At 34.2% G+C, this 18402-nt stretch overlaps 2 protein-coding genes across 2 annotated transcripts; one reads left to right on the top strand and one right to left on the bottom strand.

Moving 5' to 3' along the window:
* The first annotated feature begins 38 nt into the window (after nucleotides 1-38).
* On the top strand, nucleotides 39-13974 carry LOC137393109 (ras-related protein Rab-23-like). The gene is made up of 7 exons (XM_068079530.1): nucleotides 39-101; nucleotides 2038-2248; nucleotides 2561-2646; nucleotides 6675-6831; nucleotides 10584-10666; nucleotides 12620-12703; nucleotides 13758-13974. Exons 2-7 carry the CDS (start codon nucleotides 2097-2099, stop codon nucleotides 13952-13954), a joined length of 759 nt encoding a protein of 252 aa, XP_067935631.1. The 5' UTR covers nucleotides 39-101; nucleotides 2038-2096; the 3' UTR covers nucleotides 13955-13974.
* An 83-nt stretch (nucleotides 13975-14057) lies between these two features.
* Nucleotides 14058-17517, bottom strand: LOC137393119 (CXXC motif containing zinc binding protein-like). Its single transcript, XM_068079543.1, has 7 exons — nucleotides 17371-17517; nucleotides 17155-17238; nucleotides 16364-16420; nucleotides 15493-15574; nucleotides 14946-15055; nucleotides 14799-14864; nucleotides 14058-14632 (listed from the first exon to the last, which is right to left on the bottom strand). Exons 1-7 carry the CDS (start codon nucleotides 17374-17376, stop codon nucleotides 14549-14551), a joined length of 489 nt encoding a protein of 162 aa, XP_067935644.1. The 5' UTR covers nucleotides 17377-17517; the 3' UTR covers nucleotides 14058-14548.
* Between the last annotated feature and the right edge of the window lie 885 nt (nucleotides 17518-18402).

Below are 18402 nucleotides of genomic sequence, written 5' to 3'. Positions count from 1 at the left end.
TTGTTATACCGCCGCTATAAACGAACACTTTTTCAGAGCTTTAATTTCAGAGACGCCAACAACTAGATCCTAATTTTACTTATTAGTTTGTTTGCTATAAGGTAGTACAAAAATTTTACCGAGACCATAAAGTATATATACTACATTTATTTTAGTTATGTATTTGAAATTGTGGTAATTATGTTGTTATTGGAAATTAATATTCAAATATAAAAACGAGTCTGCTTGGGCTGTCTTTATGGTAGTTGTCGTTTTTGTCACGTAAAAACCTGCCTGTCATAAACAAGCAAAGACCGTTATTGTTGCTTTATAGTTTGCGTTGTAGTATTATAGTTTATGCCAGGATATAATTATGAACCAACATAGCTTGAAATAAAATGCAGTAGCTCATGCATTTTTTCTACATGTTCAAAAGCTGCAGACACTATTGATAAAGCCTTATCTTACAAAGCAACTACAAATTAGTTTAAATTCAGCAAATCTTTTTGTTAAACTTCATTAAAAATTGTAGCTTGTTGGAATTTTGAAAAAGGTAATCCAGAATTCAGATAGAAGAAACATTAAGACCTTGCCTATATATTCCTGTTGAGATCAGGTCTAAGTACACGTGTACGTTTTATGGGTTCTATGACAAACATACTTTTATTTAAAACAACTCAAAAATGTGGTTTTAGGTTTTATATTAAAACAGAAAAAATGTATGCAGTTTACTAAAGTAAGCAAAGTAGATAGTAAATTCCTTTTAATTATGAGGTCCTAAATATTTTCAATCAAATTATTATTAGTGACATAAATACAGGTGCAAATTGTAAAAAGTTTTTTATAATTACTGTGGTCGGTTGGTACTATGGGTGCCTATTATTTTCCTAACCTCATTTCGCAGGCAATGTCCATGTCGATTAGTAGCTTGAATATTCTACTCTAACTATGCTAATTAATTTGCTAATTAACTCTAATTATTTTAGCTAACAGCAGCATTATAATTGTTTGCTGTTATTACGGACTTGATCAATGCATATAACTAACAATAGTTTTAGGCTATATATGCGTCAAAATCATAGCCTAAAATTTTAGGCTGTAGTATTTTAAATACAGTGTATCTATCTTCTATTCAATAAGACCATCGTTATTTGCTGGCTTTGAAATTTTAGCCAATTTTCACATGCATGCCAAAAAACTAACAGCAATGAATGCAGAATTTTCAATGTTATGTTGATTTGTAATTTTAATGATTGTAAAACTAATGATTATAATTTTACTAACACCTTAAATAAAAAATAAAATTTAACAACAAATGCTGGATAGTGTTTTGTTTATTACCATTTACGATTTTTGTTGTTGATATTAATCTCACTTGTAGATGTTGTTAAATAAATTTATTTAAACTAATTCAAATATTTTAGGTATGCTGCTTGTTTTAGTATCTTGACAGTACATCATGTGATTTTGCTTCTAAATCTAATTGCCCTTCAAAGCAGTTTTACTGAATCATTTTTGAGTTGAAAGCTCATCATTTTAATGTAGTCTGTTCAGAGTTCTCTGCTTAGAGGTCTGAGATATCTGTTATATTATAGTTTTATATAAATATATTTATATTTCAAACAAAGCTCCAGTCAACATCACAAAGGGTGCAATGAAAGGACAATATTGTCTTGATTGATAGAAGTTTAACAAAGACTGGATCTAAGTTTCAAGTTCATAAAATAAGTTCTCAAGCTGATAAGACCAATTGCCAAGGCTCTTATTATACACTTTTTTGCACCTATTATAAAAGATGCTAAAATCCAGGCTACTTAATGCATATGGATATCAGTTTACTGTAAGAACTTGGCTGTGTTCAGCGTTTGAGCCATTCAGCGAATGAACCATTTGCAGTCTCTTGGCAATTGTCAGTCTCACTTAGATGCATTATTGCTTGATTGTGTTTAATTGAATTGCTTCTATTGAGTGTATAATCCCTACATTGTAGTGTCACCTGCTGGTGTTGCTTTAGGGCAATCTAATATACAATCTCATATCTCTATCTCCTCTTTATAGAATTAGACGCAATGTCCTTTCTCCGGTGATATGGCTCGCATTGCTCTGTATCAACGACAATGGAAGAAGACTTTGAAATTTCTCTCAAAGTAGTGATAGTAGGTAATGGAGCTGTTGGCAAGTCATCCATGATCCAACGCTACTGCAAGGGCATATTCACAAAAGACTACAAAAAGACGATTGGAGTCGATTTCTTAGAGAAGGAACTAGAGTAAGACTTGCACTTTATACATAACAATCAAGCTGACAATTTGGTGATTGTTCGTGACATTCTAGACCCCAAGGTCAAGGTTTTATGGCTGGGCTTTATTTATTCTTTGAGTAGTTGTCTATAAACATCTACCAACTAACTAATAACACTAGACTATAGCTTTTGCCCAAACCATTTTTTTGCAGTTTTAAATTGCCATTAAAACTAAAAGAAGAAATGTTGCTATTATTACTCATTGTCACACTTTCAGCTGGTGCTTGATTCTCCTTTAGTAATGGTCACTAGCGGAGAGACCTTGTTTGTGTTATGCAGATTTGAGGGGGAGGAAGTGCGTCTCATGCTCTGGGATACAGCTGGTCAGGAAGAGTTTGATGCCATTACAAGGGCCTACTACAGAGGTAAGATATTCTGTTGACATCGTTAAGTCTAATTATTCGATTTTTTCTTTTAAATGTAAACATAAGTTGGAGTCTCACTTTTCATGGTTGTTGTGCTTCAAAACATGATCACACAGACTTGAAAGGAAACCGCCTTCTCAGCCCTGTTGATGGTAGATGCACTGATTGCATCAGCAGTAAGGTTGCTTATAATTGGCACATTCACTTAAATTGATCTCCAATATCACCCATTCCATTAATAAGGACAAAAGAAAATTATTGAATAGTTGATTTGCTTTCTCCTGCACTATATTTTAATGTTTTAACAAACACATAATACAAACTATACCAAGTGTCCGTGTGGTTTTAATAATGTTTTTATCTCTTCTACATGTGTTGGCCCACACTTGTAGCTCTTGCTGACTCAGAGAGTGTAAACTGTCAGTGGTCACCTCTAATATTTCATTGATTCAGCTCGTTTTTGACAAATGACTTTTTTTGTGCGGAAATATGCCACTTTACCCTTGATCTGCTCATTTGTAACTATACAGTAGCCATCTTATTTAGTACCAGGTTTTGAATCTTTGATTGTTTCACTTGTCTAAGTGCATTTTATACTAGTAAGTCAACGTTTGAAGGGAGTTGACATGTTTCTCAAGGGTTTACTAAAAGCTAGTCAGGATTTGTTGAATTATTTATCTGGTTTGACTGTAAGGCTCAGAATACAATACTTGGGATCAGCAGCGTGTTTTTATTGTAAACAGCTTGCCCTATGGCTCCCTTGGCTCATTTCAATGTTCCCTCGTATATGATTCAGCAAATTCAACAGCATATATATTGATTTATTTTAACTTTTGCTGCCAGTACTATCCACCTTGTTTCTGACCTTCTTTTTAAACTCAGACTTACCTTGTATTACCATGGATTGATAGGGACTGATCTTGAGCAATTTTACGAGACACACTTCGGCTCGCAGATCCCTGTTTGTGCCATTAATTAGGAACGTTTTACCTAGCAGAAGCCATTAATATAACACTTTAAGCTAGTTATACAAATAACATAGATTTAGTCAGATTGTATGTAGGATGTTGTGGATGGACACCCCTTAACTTGTTTTCTATTGCTATAAGAATATAGCATTGGTCTTTTTAGTATTTTTGCAGCTACATGCAATCCAGACATTTGATTGTGATTAATAGTGAATGAAAATGTATCTGAATTTCTACATTAAATGCTGTCCTCATCAGTAATATATTATTTTCAGTAATATCATCAGTAATATATATATATATATATATTGCCAAAGTAAATAATTGTCTAAAGATAATTACCCATGTAAAGCTAAAAAGAGTGGATACAAAGTGCAGAGTTGAAACTATAATTAGTTGGAAGAATAGCGTGTACTTAGTTTGTAATTACTGTCAGTTTCGAAGATGTAGTGTATCCTCTCATCAGGCTAAACTCATATTATATATATATATGAGTTCAGCCTTTCATGATATTATATGAATTCATATAATATATATTTTAGATACATAGATATATATACAAATCTCAAAGTTTGTGTGTGTGTGCGGGTGATTCGGTTTGTCCTGCTATAGCTATTATAATCTTGGAATGAAGAATCCTTATTGCAGACAGTTCTTCGGACGATATGCTAAACTATTGAGCTACACGAAATTTATGGATTCATTGAGCAATATATGTCACTATGTGGGTGAAAATACACATACCGCTCCGCGTTACGGTGCAACACCATTTTATGCTTGCTCTCACTGCTTTTATTAGTAAATTTAATAATAAGTTTACTAACTAGCTTACTCAAATTAGCCATCAGCAATGTGCTAGGCTAATGGCAAGCAACTACATTACCTGTCACTGTTTATAAGCTGATTTTTAATACCTGTGCAACGCCGGGAATTTTGCTAGTATATATATATACACTATACCAAACTGAGTAGGATTCAAAACGGATATTTTTTGTGGGCAACATAAATTCAATCTCGCGATCATGACTATGAATGAAAATAGCACAAAGCGGCTGACAAAACTGCCTTGTACACTAAAGAGCAGCCCGCACATCACCAACACTTTTTTTTATATGAAGCGGCCCACTAACATATGACAGCTCGCTTTAAAGACGTTCCAGTAAAACATCATCCTTCACGTAGCAGTTAGTGGATCAAGCCAATCTGACCCGCAGGCCATGTAGAGTTATAGAGAATCTGATATTCCATATCTCGATACAGCTGTAACAAGATGCTGCAGTTCCTTTCAGGGTCAAACTGCAGCTCCACTTGTTAGCTAGTCAATAGAAACAAGAAAGGTGACAGCTGCTGTTGCGCATGACATCCTCTCGAGTTTCTTTCCTATCACATCACAATGCTTAGTTACAATACAAAACTATTCTAACATCTGTATTACAGGTCAGTTGGCCTACACCTAACCGTATAAGGCAGGAGTAATAGCCGCTGCGTCTGAAATTAGCTTTGTTTATTACTGATGAGATATTTAATAAAAGAGTGACAAGATTGCTTCTAGAAAGCATATCATCTTTTAGGAATCTGATAGGAATACAGCAACATGACCTTTTTTCTTATCATTCGGTTGAAGCTGTTAACGTAGCAGAATTGTTTGAGGTGATGTTTGCCATCTGGTTTCGACACATGGTCCATTCGACACATTTGCCATCTGGTGTTCTACTTGGTCATCATTTAAACTGTTTTTTTTTCATTTATTGTTCTCATTGTGAAAACTTTACAAATTACAAAAAAATTAAATGTGAAAACAAAGAAATGAAAGAGAAATGAAAATTCAAAACATGCCAATGAATGGGCTGTCTTGATTTTAATTATCAGTACTGATTCAATCTTGCTTTAATTGCTTGTTATATAATCAAAATATAAATATAAAACAAGTTTCAATTATTTCAGGTTGACGTTGTTTGCATGTTGATAGTACTGACTAAAACTTACTAAAACACAAAATACTATAATAAATACCTAAAATAATGTTTTTACTTTTAACACTTCTTTACTCATTCTTGTAAATGGTTTTGATCGAAACTGAAATGTTTTGAGTTGAAGCTTTATAGTACTTTTGAATCATTAACTTCATTGTTTAGGTTTTTGCTACTCTGTCACAAGTTCCCTATAGTTTTACACATGGCAGACCCGACGTTAAATTTTGTAAAATTTTGGGAAGATAAATTTAACACTTTCACAGGCGAAGTGAATGTCACCTATATTTTGCAATTTCCTTCAGGCGGAGCGACATAAACCCTTTTCGATACAAGTGATCTGCTAACATATCTCCAACTTGTGTCGTAGATCTATAAATAAATATTAACATTTTATTAACATTTTTGAAACAGAAATATTTGCATCATTTGCTCGGCCAGTTGCATTCTGATTGTTGCTTTTGTTTGGAATGATTTTATCTTTTTTTGGCTGTCCAATACCTTCCACAATGTCTTCTTGCCTCAACTCTTCTTCTGCACTGCTGAACTAGACGATATTAACATTCAGACAATTTTCTGGCAGAGCAAAACTTTTACTCATTGTATTTTGTACAAATAATGATAAAATTTTAGCTGCATGGGCGCGAAGCACAACCTTTAGCCTAAAACTAGTCATTCATATACCATCTTAAATGTAACCTTTTTTCACATACATCGAAGTATAAAGACTCCGTTAAACAAGGAACTACTATTAGCCTGATACAGTTATTAATTATTTCTATGGTGTTGCTTTTAAATAAAGCTTTAGCGAAAAAACCGAAAAGCTTTGAAGTTGGAAAACAGACTTTGATATGAACAAAAACAACGAAATAATTATTTGTTGTTGATGTAACCGAGTCATTATTAGTACGGTTTTGTGGACACTTTTCTACTACTCACTTACTATTATGGGAAGAATAAGATCAAAGAATGTTAAAGTGACGGTCAAATGAAGGTGGTGTTCAATATAAGGTTGGCGCTTTATTTTCCAACCCTTCTTTTATAGTGGCCGTCAAATAGAACTTTATGGTATTCAGTTTTTTACTTTTAGGTGCCCAGGCATGTGTCCTTGCATTCTCTATCACCGACCGCCATTCTTTCGAGGCAATTGATAGCTGGAAAGCGAAAGTAGAGCAGGAGGTCGGAGAAATTCCAATGGTGCTTGTGCAGAATAAGATGGATCTAGCACCAGACGCAGTCGTCACAGAGTGAGTGGAAATTGATAATTATGTGGTTTACACCTTGTAGAAAACGTTTTTGGTAGATGATATCAAAATGCAACTTTTGAAGCCAAATTTTGTTTAAAAATTTCGCAATAGACCTCGGCTAAGGATGGTAAGGTTTACATGAACAATTTATAGTTTCATTTATTTTTGCTGGTAAGTAATAGAAATCAGTATTGAACAGCCTTTACTATAATAAGAGCCGTGTTCGTTCATCTGTTTGAAGCCTGCTAAGTGCGTTAGGACAAATATTCCACTGCACCTGAAGCGAACCCAGATATTCAGATTTCCAGCCAGCACATCTAAAAATAATTGTGCAACGTAGTCATTACACATGACAACCTCTCACAATGTGCCAAATTAAAGCGTACTATAATAATAACAACTATAATAATAACAATTATTGTAAAAGCCATAGTTTGAATTTGTGACAAAAGATTGCATCGTGCGAGATTTGAACTCATGGCATTAGCTCTGACAGTCTGACGCGGTAGTTAGCGCCAGTTAGCCACATTGCCCTTTGCTGAATAATTGTGCATATAGGGATGTACATATAGCTTGACAAAGTCTGAAAGGCTTTTTCGTTGTTGTTTTATTAATAAACTAGTTGAGGAGTGTGCTTCGGTCAAGCTCTAGCAGCTAGTTCAACACCATCGTATCAGTTTCAACCATGTTTGTCTATCAGTTAAAATACGTGCAATCAGGAACAGTAACACGATAGTATTACTAAATAAGAAATGTATAATGAAAAGTCAACACCATCAGCTATTGGTCAATTGACTGACCAATAGCTCTAAAGTTCTAAACTAATGGTGATTGATTGCTGCTGATTGTTGCCACACTCTCATGACCACACAATTTGCTGTTTATATAAGATATTTGACTGTGACTGATTTGAACACAAAGTTGCAAAAGTTGTTTATGGAATCTTATTCAGTCAAACCTTGACTTATGACCACCTCTACGTACAGAGTTTTTCTCATTAGATGTAAAACTTTAATAAAGATTTGTCTTGACTTAGGTGATTCAATTTAAACCATATATAAGATAATTCATTGTTAGTTACGCCGCATGTTTCTATTACTTACTCTACCATTAACACTAACACGTTGCCAAGTGTACACTTCTGTTCCTTCAAAAGTAATGAAGTATAACAACCTTATTTTACTGACTAATATTGTATTAATTTATTTTTTATATTTAGTCTTTAATAACTTTATATAATGTATGTGTATTAATGCTATATGTAATTACTTAAAGTGTGTATCATTGTCTTTTATACTATGACACGAATTAAACACAATACAATGTATTAATATAAGAATATCTGTTCCAATATACAACTGTTTTATCATACAAAAATTTCTAGACGTGAAACAAATATCAGAAAGGATTTGACTCGTATGCTGAGTTTTGGTTGCAGAATGAATCTACCCTACACATACGGTTTTGTTGTGTGTTTTCTTTGCTAATGCAATTAGACTTGGGCGGGCCATTCATTGTTTTACTTCAATAGATATCAATTGTTGTGGTGTTTAACAGTTGAGAAAACAAACAATTGCTAGGAAATGATTAACGATTAAACAATTATAATATGGCATTGCAGCAGGTCGGTGCTGTCGCTACTGCAGGATTGGTTTACTTGTTGATGCCTTTTAATCAGAACTTTATTAGTGTCCAGTGACAGGGTACATTATATACACTATGTATAGCAATAGACAGAAGTTTTCTTGTATTACGTACGTTATCAACTACGCTCAGACCCATTCTTATTACTAAACATGTATTTTCAATGTTGAAAAGGAGAGCTGTGTGTCTCTATACTCTGCAAATTGGTTTAACTTCGCTGTTCTGGCCATGACAAGCAGCAATTTTTCTCATCCTTGCCAACAAGTTGACGGAATAAATTTATTTATTACTTAGGCCTGGCATCTTCCTCCACTATTTGTTCCAGTTTAAAGAGGTCTACAGTAAAGGAATTAAGAATGGCTAAATGTGCTTAATAAAAGGAAGGGTCAGAGGCACTCTATGGTTGACTGTAGTTCATAACTACACACTACTCATATTATATGGATATAACTACACACTACTCATATTATATAGAAGTACCTACACACTACTCATATTATATAGATATACCTACACACTACTCATATTATATAGATATACCTACACACTACTCATATTATATGGATATAACTACACACTACTCATATTATATAGAAGTACCTACACACTACTCATATTATATAGATATACCTACACACTACTCATATTATATAGATATACCTACACACTACTCATATTATATAGATATACCTACACACTACTCATATTATATAGAAGTACCTACACACTACTCATATTATATAGATATACCTACACACTACTCATATTGTATGGATATACCTACACACTACTCATATTATATAGATATACCTACACACTACTCATATTATATAGAAGTACCTACACACTACTCATATTATGTAGATATACCTACACACTACTCATATTATATAGATATTCCCACACACTACTCATATTATATAAATATACCTACACACTACTCATATTATATATATACCTACACACTACTCATATTATATAGATATACCTACACACTACTCATATTATATAGAAGTACCTACACACTACTCATATTATATAGATATACCTACACACTACTCATATTGTATGGATATACCTACACACTCCTCATATTATATAGAAGTACCTACACACTACTCATATTATATAGATATACCTACACACTACTCATATTATATAGAAGTACCTACACACTACTCATATTATATAGATATTCCCACACACTACTCATATTATATAGATATACCTACACACTACTCATATTATATATATACCTACACACTACTCATATTATATAGATATACCTACACACTACTCATATTATATAGAAGTACCTACACACTACTCATATTATGTAGATATACCTACACACTACTCATATTATATAGATATTCCCACACACTACTCATATTATATAGATATACCTACACACTCCTCATATTATATATATACCTACACACTACTCATATTATATAGATATACCTACACACTACTCATATTATATAGAAGTACCTACACACTACTCATATTATGTAGATATACCTACACACTACTCATATTATATAGATATTCCCACACACTACTCATATTATATATATACCTACACACTACTCATATTATATATATACCTACACACTACTCATATTATATAGATATACCTACACACTACTCATATTATATAGAAGTACCTACACACTACTCATATTATGTAGATATACCTACACACTACTCATATTATATAGATATTCCCACACACTACTCATATTATATAGATATACCTACACACTACTCATATTATATATATACCTACACACTACTCATATTATATAGATATACCTACACACTACTCATATTATATATATACCTACACACTACTCATATTGTATAGATATACCTACACACTACTCATATTGTATGGATATACCTACACACTACTCATATTATATAGATATACCTACACACTACTCATATTATATAGATATACCTACACACTACTCATATTATATGGATATACCTACACACTACTCATATTATATAGATATACTTACACACTACTCATATTATATAGATATACCTACACACTCCTCATATTATATAGATATACCTACACACTACTCATATTGTAGTGAGGAGTCTGAATCCACAGCAAAGCGGCTAAAATTGAGACTGTACAAGACATCGGTCAAGGACAATATGAACATAGATGCTGGTACGTATATGGATGCTGGTATGCATATAGATGCTGGGATGTATATAGATGCTGGGATGTATATAGATGCTGGTATGTATATAGATGCTGGTATGCATATAGATGCAGTACGTTTGTGGGTGGAAGAGTAAAGGGGTGGCTACACGTACCAGCCGAATTTGTCGTGCGTCGTCTCAGCACGTTGGCAATGCATTATTAGTGTTGTGTTTAAAAATGAACATGTTGGTCTACTGTAACAGTACGTAGTAGTAAAAAGCCGGCACATCTGCGATTGGACGAAAAAGTTCATTTTCTTTAAACATAAGTTTTAGTAAATTGTTTTCATTTCTCTCAACCAACTGATCTTACATGTATTTGAAGTTTGCTGCATGGCTAGCATTTCCCATTAACAACTATTTGTTCACGGATAAATATATAAGTGTGCAAATTGAAATTGTTCATGAAACTTTATAAGTAGTTCTTTAGTTAATTAAACCTTTTTACGTCTGATGTTTTGCTCTAGTTCGCTTCATTTTGTAAATCTAAATTCTAATTGTACTTGCCTGATGTTTATCAAATTCGCGGAGCGCCAAAGATTTCCTAGTAAACCTTTGCTCGAATACAAGTGACTGTTTACTTGGCTGTACACTTGGCTCATATCTAACCACTATAATCTACCTTAAAGATTAATGGACTGCACAAAATGTTATATCATTAAAAGCAACATGGTGACTAGGTGGGAAAATGTATCGAATGGCGGACAACAGATGTACTTTTGATTTACATTCAAACATTGACTAATTGTTTGAATTGCCATCGAAATTCGTACATATGTGCTTTGCCGACGAAATCACCTCTTTTTGTAACAGCTTGGAGCTTGCATCGTGAGTATTTTTGTCTGCAAAACCTGTGTTTGTTTTTCTTACATCAAAATCATTGCTACAAAATGAAATACGATTATTTTGTTATAGCTTAATTGAATTTTAAAATGTGGTCAGTTAATCTTTAAGCATTTTTGATCCAGGTATGATAGTCAATCATTGCTGAATCTTTGATTAAAAATAGACATTGTTTCGTCGGTTCTCCCTTGAGTCATCAATGATTTGGTGCTCTCAATTGATATATTTAAAAATTTTCAAAGATGAAAGAAAAATTTTTGTATCGTGATTGTTATCATAGGTATGACTATGACAGCGTATACATTGCATCATGACATTCAGTAATTAAAAACCTGGCTACTAGGTGTTCACTGTCAGGCTGATGCATTGCACCGCATTATAAGGCAATCATGGTAATGCAACTCCAAATTTGTTTGTTGGTTCAAAGTTCAATCGGTGAACTATATACCTACCAGACCAGAATGCTACTCGCTATACATGTAATTGTCTGAATTACTACATGCCCAAGCTGACAGTTAGCTTATAAAAACTGGTGTACACTTGAAATCAAACTTCATGCAACATTTTAATGCTATCTGCTAGAGCCGAGCCAACTCGATGTTTTGCATGTTTTTAGCCACAAAAGCTGATAAGTTTATTGTTACTTACTATCCGCATTATGAAAATATGTTTTGTGGTTAGCATTTCATGGTCTAAATATAAGGTGTATCTGGTAAGCTCATCTCACTGTGCAGATGTATTCTGTACTCAAGTGAGGAGCTGCTCGAGCCATTCCTATGTGATAATAAAATTTACTTAGTATGACTCCTATAGCATCTCTCATCTACACAAGCTGTAACATAGTTTATAATGAAATTTTCAGTTTGAGGTGCAAGCTATACAAGCCTCTGTATTTTATCATGTCAGTGCAACACAGGTCCGTGACACCGAATTATTGCAACAAAGCCTATGTAACTCATACTCAATTCATTTTCTCAATTGTATAGCTCTTAGCTTAAATTGTTTTAGCTGGTATGCTGGATATTGAACCAGTTGTTTAGTGCAGACTAGCCAAACACTCAGCTATATTTTACAGTGTTTGAGTATCTAACAGAGAAATACATCTCTGACTCACAGGCTGTTATGGAAGAAGTAGCAAAACCATCAAGCATAGGACCAGGTTAGTAGGAATCATTTTCATTGGTAGTTGATGGCTCTCTTTCGCTTGTTTCTAATGTATGTGATGATCTGTTTTATCTTGTGTATAAGGTATGTGATGCTCTGTTCTTTCTTGTGTATAAAGTATGTGTTGGTCTGTTCCATCTCGTGTGTGAGGTATGTGATGGCATGTTCTATTCCGTCTATAAGGTATGTGATGGCCTGTTCTATCTCGTGTTTAAGGTATGTGATGGTCTGTTCTATCCCGTGTTTAAGGTATGTGATGGCCTGGTGTATCCCGCGTGTAAGGTATGTGATCGCCTGTTCTATCCCGTGTGTAAGGTATATGATGGCTTGGTGTATCCCGTGTTTAAGGTATGTGATCGCCTGTTCTATCCCGTGTGTAAGGTATATGATGGCCTGGTGTATCCCGTGTTTAAGGTATGTGATCGCCTGTTCTATCCCGTGTACAAGGTATGTGATGGTCTGTGTTATGTAGTTTATTACGTAGATGAGTCTATTTGTGATTTACTTGATTGCGAGAAGTTGTGATCCATATTGAATAAGTGTACAGTTCATCGTATGGATTGGCATTCATAGTTTAATGTTTAGTGCATCAGTATCCTCCTGCTAGATTTCTCGTGTCAATACCTAGTAAGATTCTAGCAAGTAAGACTATTCAACAATTTTAGGTTTTTATTGTCAGGCAGTTCAACTACCCAAAAAATATGAGTCAAGCACCACCTCTAGGCAGTAATCTAGCTGTGAGCATTGAAGTTCCTTATTCCGGTGGCGTGATTATCCTGTTTGAAAGTCAGCATTGCTATTTTCTCTATTGTCCTTCATATACTCTTTTTTATGGTTGCTTCACAAATGAGACCCTCCATCTGGTATTCTTGTTACATCATTTTTAGTGTAGCAAATACATCAAAATTGACACTTATCTTTTCTAATGATCCCATGCTATGAGTATGACAGTGCTTTTCACATTAGATTAGTCATATTTGACTGTTTTATCTGTCTGAGAAAGCTATACTCTACTTACATTTGCCTTAGACTCAACTTGTTTCACGCAGGTCTCCCTGCCACTCTTACTCAGTCGAACAACTCCGGTGCAATGGTTGGGTTTCCTACGGAGTTTTCTAAAGCCAACCAAACGGAACTTATCCAGATAAACAGCCATGAAGCCAATGGCAGATCCCAACACAATTCCTCGCATAAGCTAACCAAGAGTAGTGGCAGTAAGCGGAGGGAGAAATGTCTAGTCATTTAGTCCCCATAGCATCGTCTCAGGCATCTTACTATGGACATTCCACACCGTGGCATCCATATTCGTAGTGATATACAAAATATCCGTCCCAATGGAAGTCTTAAGATGCCAGATAATCAAGTATTTTTATTCCAACATTTAGTGTAAAACATTATAAAAAGTATTTTACTTTGCACATCCTGTCTCCATCCATGTTTATTTGGTGATCAAGATTTTCATTTATCGCTTATTTCTAAATCTGTAATATTTTTTGCATATATTACAATAGACTTATGATTTACAGTGCCTATGAGGCAAGCCTCTATGATCCTGCCAACTGTGATGCTTCTAAAGTCGTAATCAATTGCAGTTTTTATGTCGACTGCAATATTCACAACAGTCCATTGTTTACTATCTCGCAGAGTTAGTTCTCATCCGCTAAACGTGAAGTGCAATGGCACAGATGAAGCGCTTTCTCAATTCTCAGCTATGTAGTACTATATTTTTTAGTTATCTACCATATTATCCATTCTATGTTTTTTTCAATATTCTTGTATTATAAAGTTTCGATTTTTAATTTATAAAATATACGACAAGTGTAGTCATGGTCTGTCGGGGCTACTTGTGGGATTTCACAAACTGACTAGTGACTTCCATAATTGAGACGCTCACACCAGCCTTCTCATCGTACTCTGACCACTCCTACAATAGAAATGAGAATGTTGTGCTTTATGACAAAAGCCACACTATATAAAAAAATCCCTTTAGAATCTTCAGCTTGTGCGTGGTTTGCTATTGTAAAAGTTGTGATAGTGAGAAAAACAGTGCGCTGCTACAGTAGCCATAAGAGTAATAATAATAATTATACCTTTGGTGTGAGGTCTATGTCATCAAACTGCGAGTTGGACTCAGTCGATGAGGCTGCCCATCCAAGCTGCAAAACATGTTGACGCGCAATATTATTGTAGTCTCAGGATAGCAAGCTCTAAAGACTGTTTTAAAATGATCAACCTACTCGAGGCTCAAAATCGATAGGTTCCACTCCTCGACAATCGAACTGTGCAACTGTTTGAAATTTGTTGCTGTTTTCTGCATTGTAGGGCTTTATACTGTCTTTTAAAAGATCTACAAACAAAATTATTTGAATAGATAATTATTATGCTGGATATTATACAATGTGGACGTTGTATAATATCCAGAAGAGTGAATAAATTTCAATAATTTGCCAGTTACATGCGATGTTGAGTGGAAAATGCGTATTATTAATTGGGCCAATCATCTTAACTATGATTAACTACATATATTACAAACAATAACCCCAAAACTGCAATGTACTACTCTCAAAACTTTGCACGCATTAGGTTCCATGAAATATTTAAAAATAGCTCAGTTACTATCTTTAACTTCACTCAATCAAATCCTTGCAAGCAGAACTTAATCTAACACTAAAATCACCATATCACATGTGGACATACTTCCTGAAGTGTCAGAACCACAGGTGTCTCCAGCGTCACGATTACTACTGGCTAAATGAACTCAGGCTTACAAGATGTGTGACTCACCTAATGAATTATCCCGAGCACAGAGCTTACACTTAATAACGAGACTAGCATGACCTCTGCCCCCTTTCAGCGGCTGCTCGTCCTGCAAGACAAAATTCAAGTCCAAACAATTCAACAAATTTATACATGAATACGAGCTTGAAAAATGTACCTTTCATCGAGCGAAAAAGACAGAGGCACGTTATGGAAGTGTTTAATCATAAGAAGAAAAATTATGAATAGAAAAAAAAGAATGTTACAATATTGCACAAGTATGCATTACATCGTCTCAATGTTGATAACAAGTTACAACTTTTTTATTATTATCCAGCCATCTTTTAAACTAACTTGCATGCATGTTCATTCAAAGGTGAACATAGGAGACTGAAGCCACCAGTTTAGGTAATGATGATTATAGGATATTTTAAAGAAAGATCTTAATAATTTTAGAAGAGGATTAAAATTTTAATTAACGTATCTTAAAATCGACTCTTCACAGAAGTCTGCCGATACCTTATATGAATAAAACAGATACATTAAAAAACTAAACTATGATTTTGGTACCTCAATGTCGGATTTTTCCAGCTCTGACTTACCTAGCTATACAAATCAGGTCGAATAACTGACACAAGAAGCCTTAGGTTTAAGTTACAGAAGTTTTTCTCCGCATTAAGTGTGATACATATGTGATACGATTGAGCATGAGAGTTCACTTATTATTTGAAAAAAAAATCAAAAAATATTCAGTTGGTTTTTAAAAGAGCTCCTGATGAAGCGTCTATGGCTCCTCCTCAACAGTTGCGCCCTCCAAACTAAAACACCCAAGTGGATTATCTACCGTGCGGATAAGCAAGACCTAACAGAGTTCGACCTAGCTTCGTGTCCTACTTACTAATATGGTGATATACTGATGTTGCTCTGTCTCTTCACCGCAACTTCCACATTTCAGCTATAATATAGAACAAATATATTAGGATTAACAAGAAAAGTGGTAGTCATAATATATATTATTATTTAATGCAAATCAACACACCCATTTAAAAATAGATGGTAAAAGAAGATTCAAAAAGATGTTAAAATAGATGTTAATGAATGAATGTTAGTAATAGACATGAGCGAGCATAGAATACTTAAACTCTTATAATACTTATGAAGAATAGAGGAAACCAAACTAGCTGTTGACTTAACAACCTGGTGGTTAATGGTAAACCAATAGATTCAAAGGTAGTCTATATAATATAATGTACAGGAGAGCAAGGCAGCCGAGATGAATAGTGGCAATACTACTTTGTCAACACAATAAACTAAGTATGCTTCTGTACCTATTAAATTAATATTTTAATTCGACTTCTATGAACAGTAAATAATAGTTAAATAGCAAATCCTATAACAGGATCATATTGTGGTTGTTAAAAAGATCGCAAACAAATGCACACATTTCCTGTTGAACTGAACAAGGACCTCACATTCAACAAAACGTCATAAACAAACATTTGTACAAAATTTTAATGTTTCATACATATCTTTAATACTAGAAAAAAATGCTTATTTAAAATGATCTCATCACTAATGGCATTGTACTTTGGTTACTAACAGATCATGCACAAATAAACAGGTAAAAAGCTTACTAAGAATAAAAATAATTTGACAACTACCACGCAACTGCTGCGGTGGAATACTTACACGAAAATACCAACGGAAGTCATCACCGGTGGGTCGCAAGTTTGTAATGTTTTCAAGTTCAGCTTGAAGTTGAAGAGCAACTCTCTAAATAAAAACAATTTATATAATATTTTTACACAAGTAGAGGCTGATGAGCAATGAAACATTTTGCAAGTGTTAACAACTGATAAAATAAGGTAAGATAGATGAACACTTTTCAATTGAAGCATGACTTACAGGCATGATCAATCCTCCTGTAGATGTCTCTAAGGATTCTTATAACCCAACTTGATGGTCACTTCTAGCAGCTCAACCTACTGACAATACTACAACAGGTGAGCACTTTATTATCAACCTACTGACAATACTACAGCAGGTGAGCACTTTATTATCAACCTACTGACAATACTACAACAGGTGAGCACTTTATTATCAACCTACTGACAATACTACAACAGGTGAGCACTTTATTATCAACCTACTGACAATACTACAACAGGTGAGCACTTTATTATCAACCTACTGACAATACTACAACAGGTGAGCACTTTATTATCAACCTACTGACAATACTACAGCAGGTGAGCACTTTATTATCAACCTACTGACAATACTACAACAGGTGAGCACTTTATTATCAACCTACTGACAATACTACAGCAGGTGAGCACTTTATTATCAACCTACTGACAATACTACAGCAGGTGAGCACTTTATTATCAACCTACTGACAATACTACAACAGGTGAGCGCTTTATTATCAACCTACTGACCGTACTGCAACAGGTGAGCACTTTATTATCAAGATAACAAAATGGTAATTGCTGATGTAATACCTCGAACTCTTTATCCAGAATGTTTCTCAAACCAAACAAGGACATTTTGTCGAAGGTTGCGCTGCCAGAAGAAAGTTATTTCTCTAAACATGTACGTAGTTGTTATCAGTAATAATAGAGTAATGCATATGATGATGTTTTACAGCTAATGCTTCGTTTGAATTACATATTGTGACTTAGCACTCATTTGCATTAAAAAGCTACCATTTGAACTGACAGATCATTAATAATCCTGCTAGTATAGAGCTATGTCATCAATCTTAGCTACATTGTCAGCAGTAACACAGATTGATCAATGTTTTTATTAGAAAAAATCTGCTTGTCCTTTGCATGTTGATTTGATCAAATGTGCTTTTTGGTAGTTTGTTTTTCAACACTGTGTATTACTTGAGCTGTGTTGCTTTTTTGTAGTCAAACTATCCAATTTTAGTTT

This window comes from Watersipora subatra, chromosome 1, assembly GCF_963576615.1.
Source record: "Watersipora subatra chromosome 1, tzWatSuba1.1, whole genome shotgun sequence".
NCBI lineage: Eukaryota > Metazoa > Bryozoa > Gymnolaemata > Cheilostomatida > Watersiporidae > Watersipora > Watersipora subatra.
The sequence above is the reverse complement of the archived record's forward strand: the minus strand, read 5'-3'. Positions and strand labels throughout refer to the sequence as shown.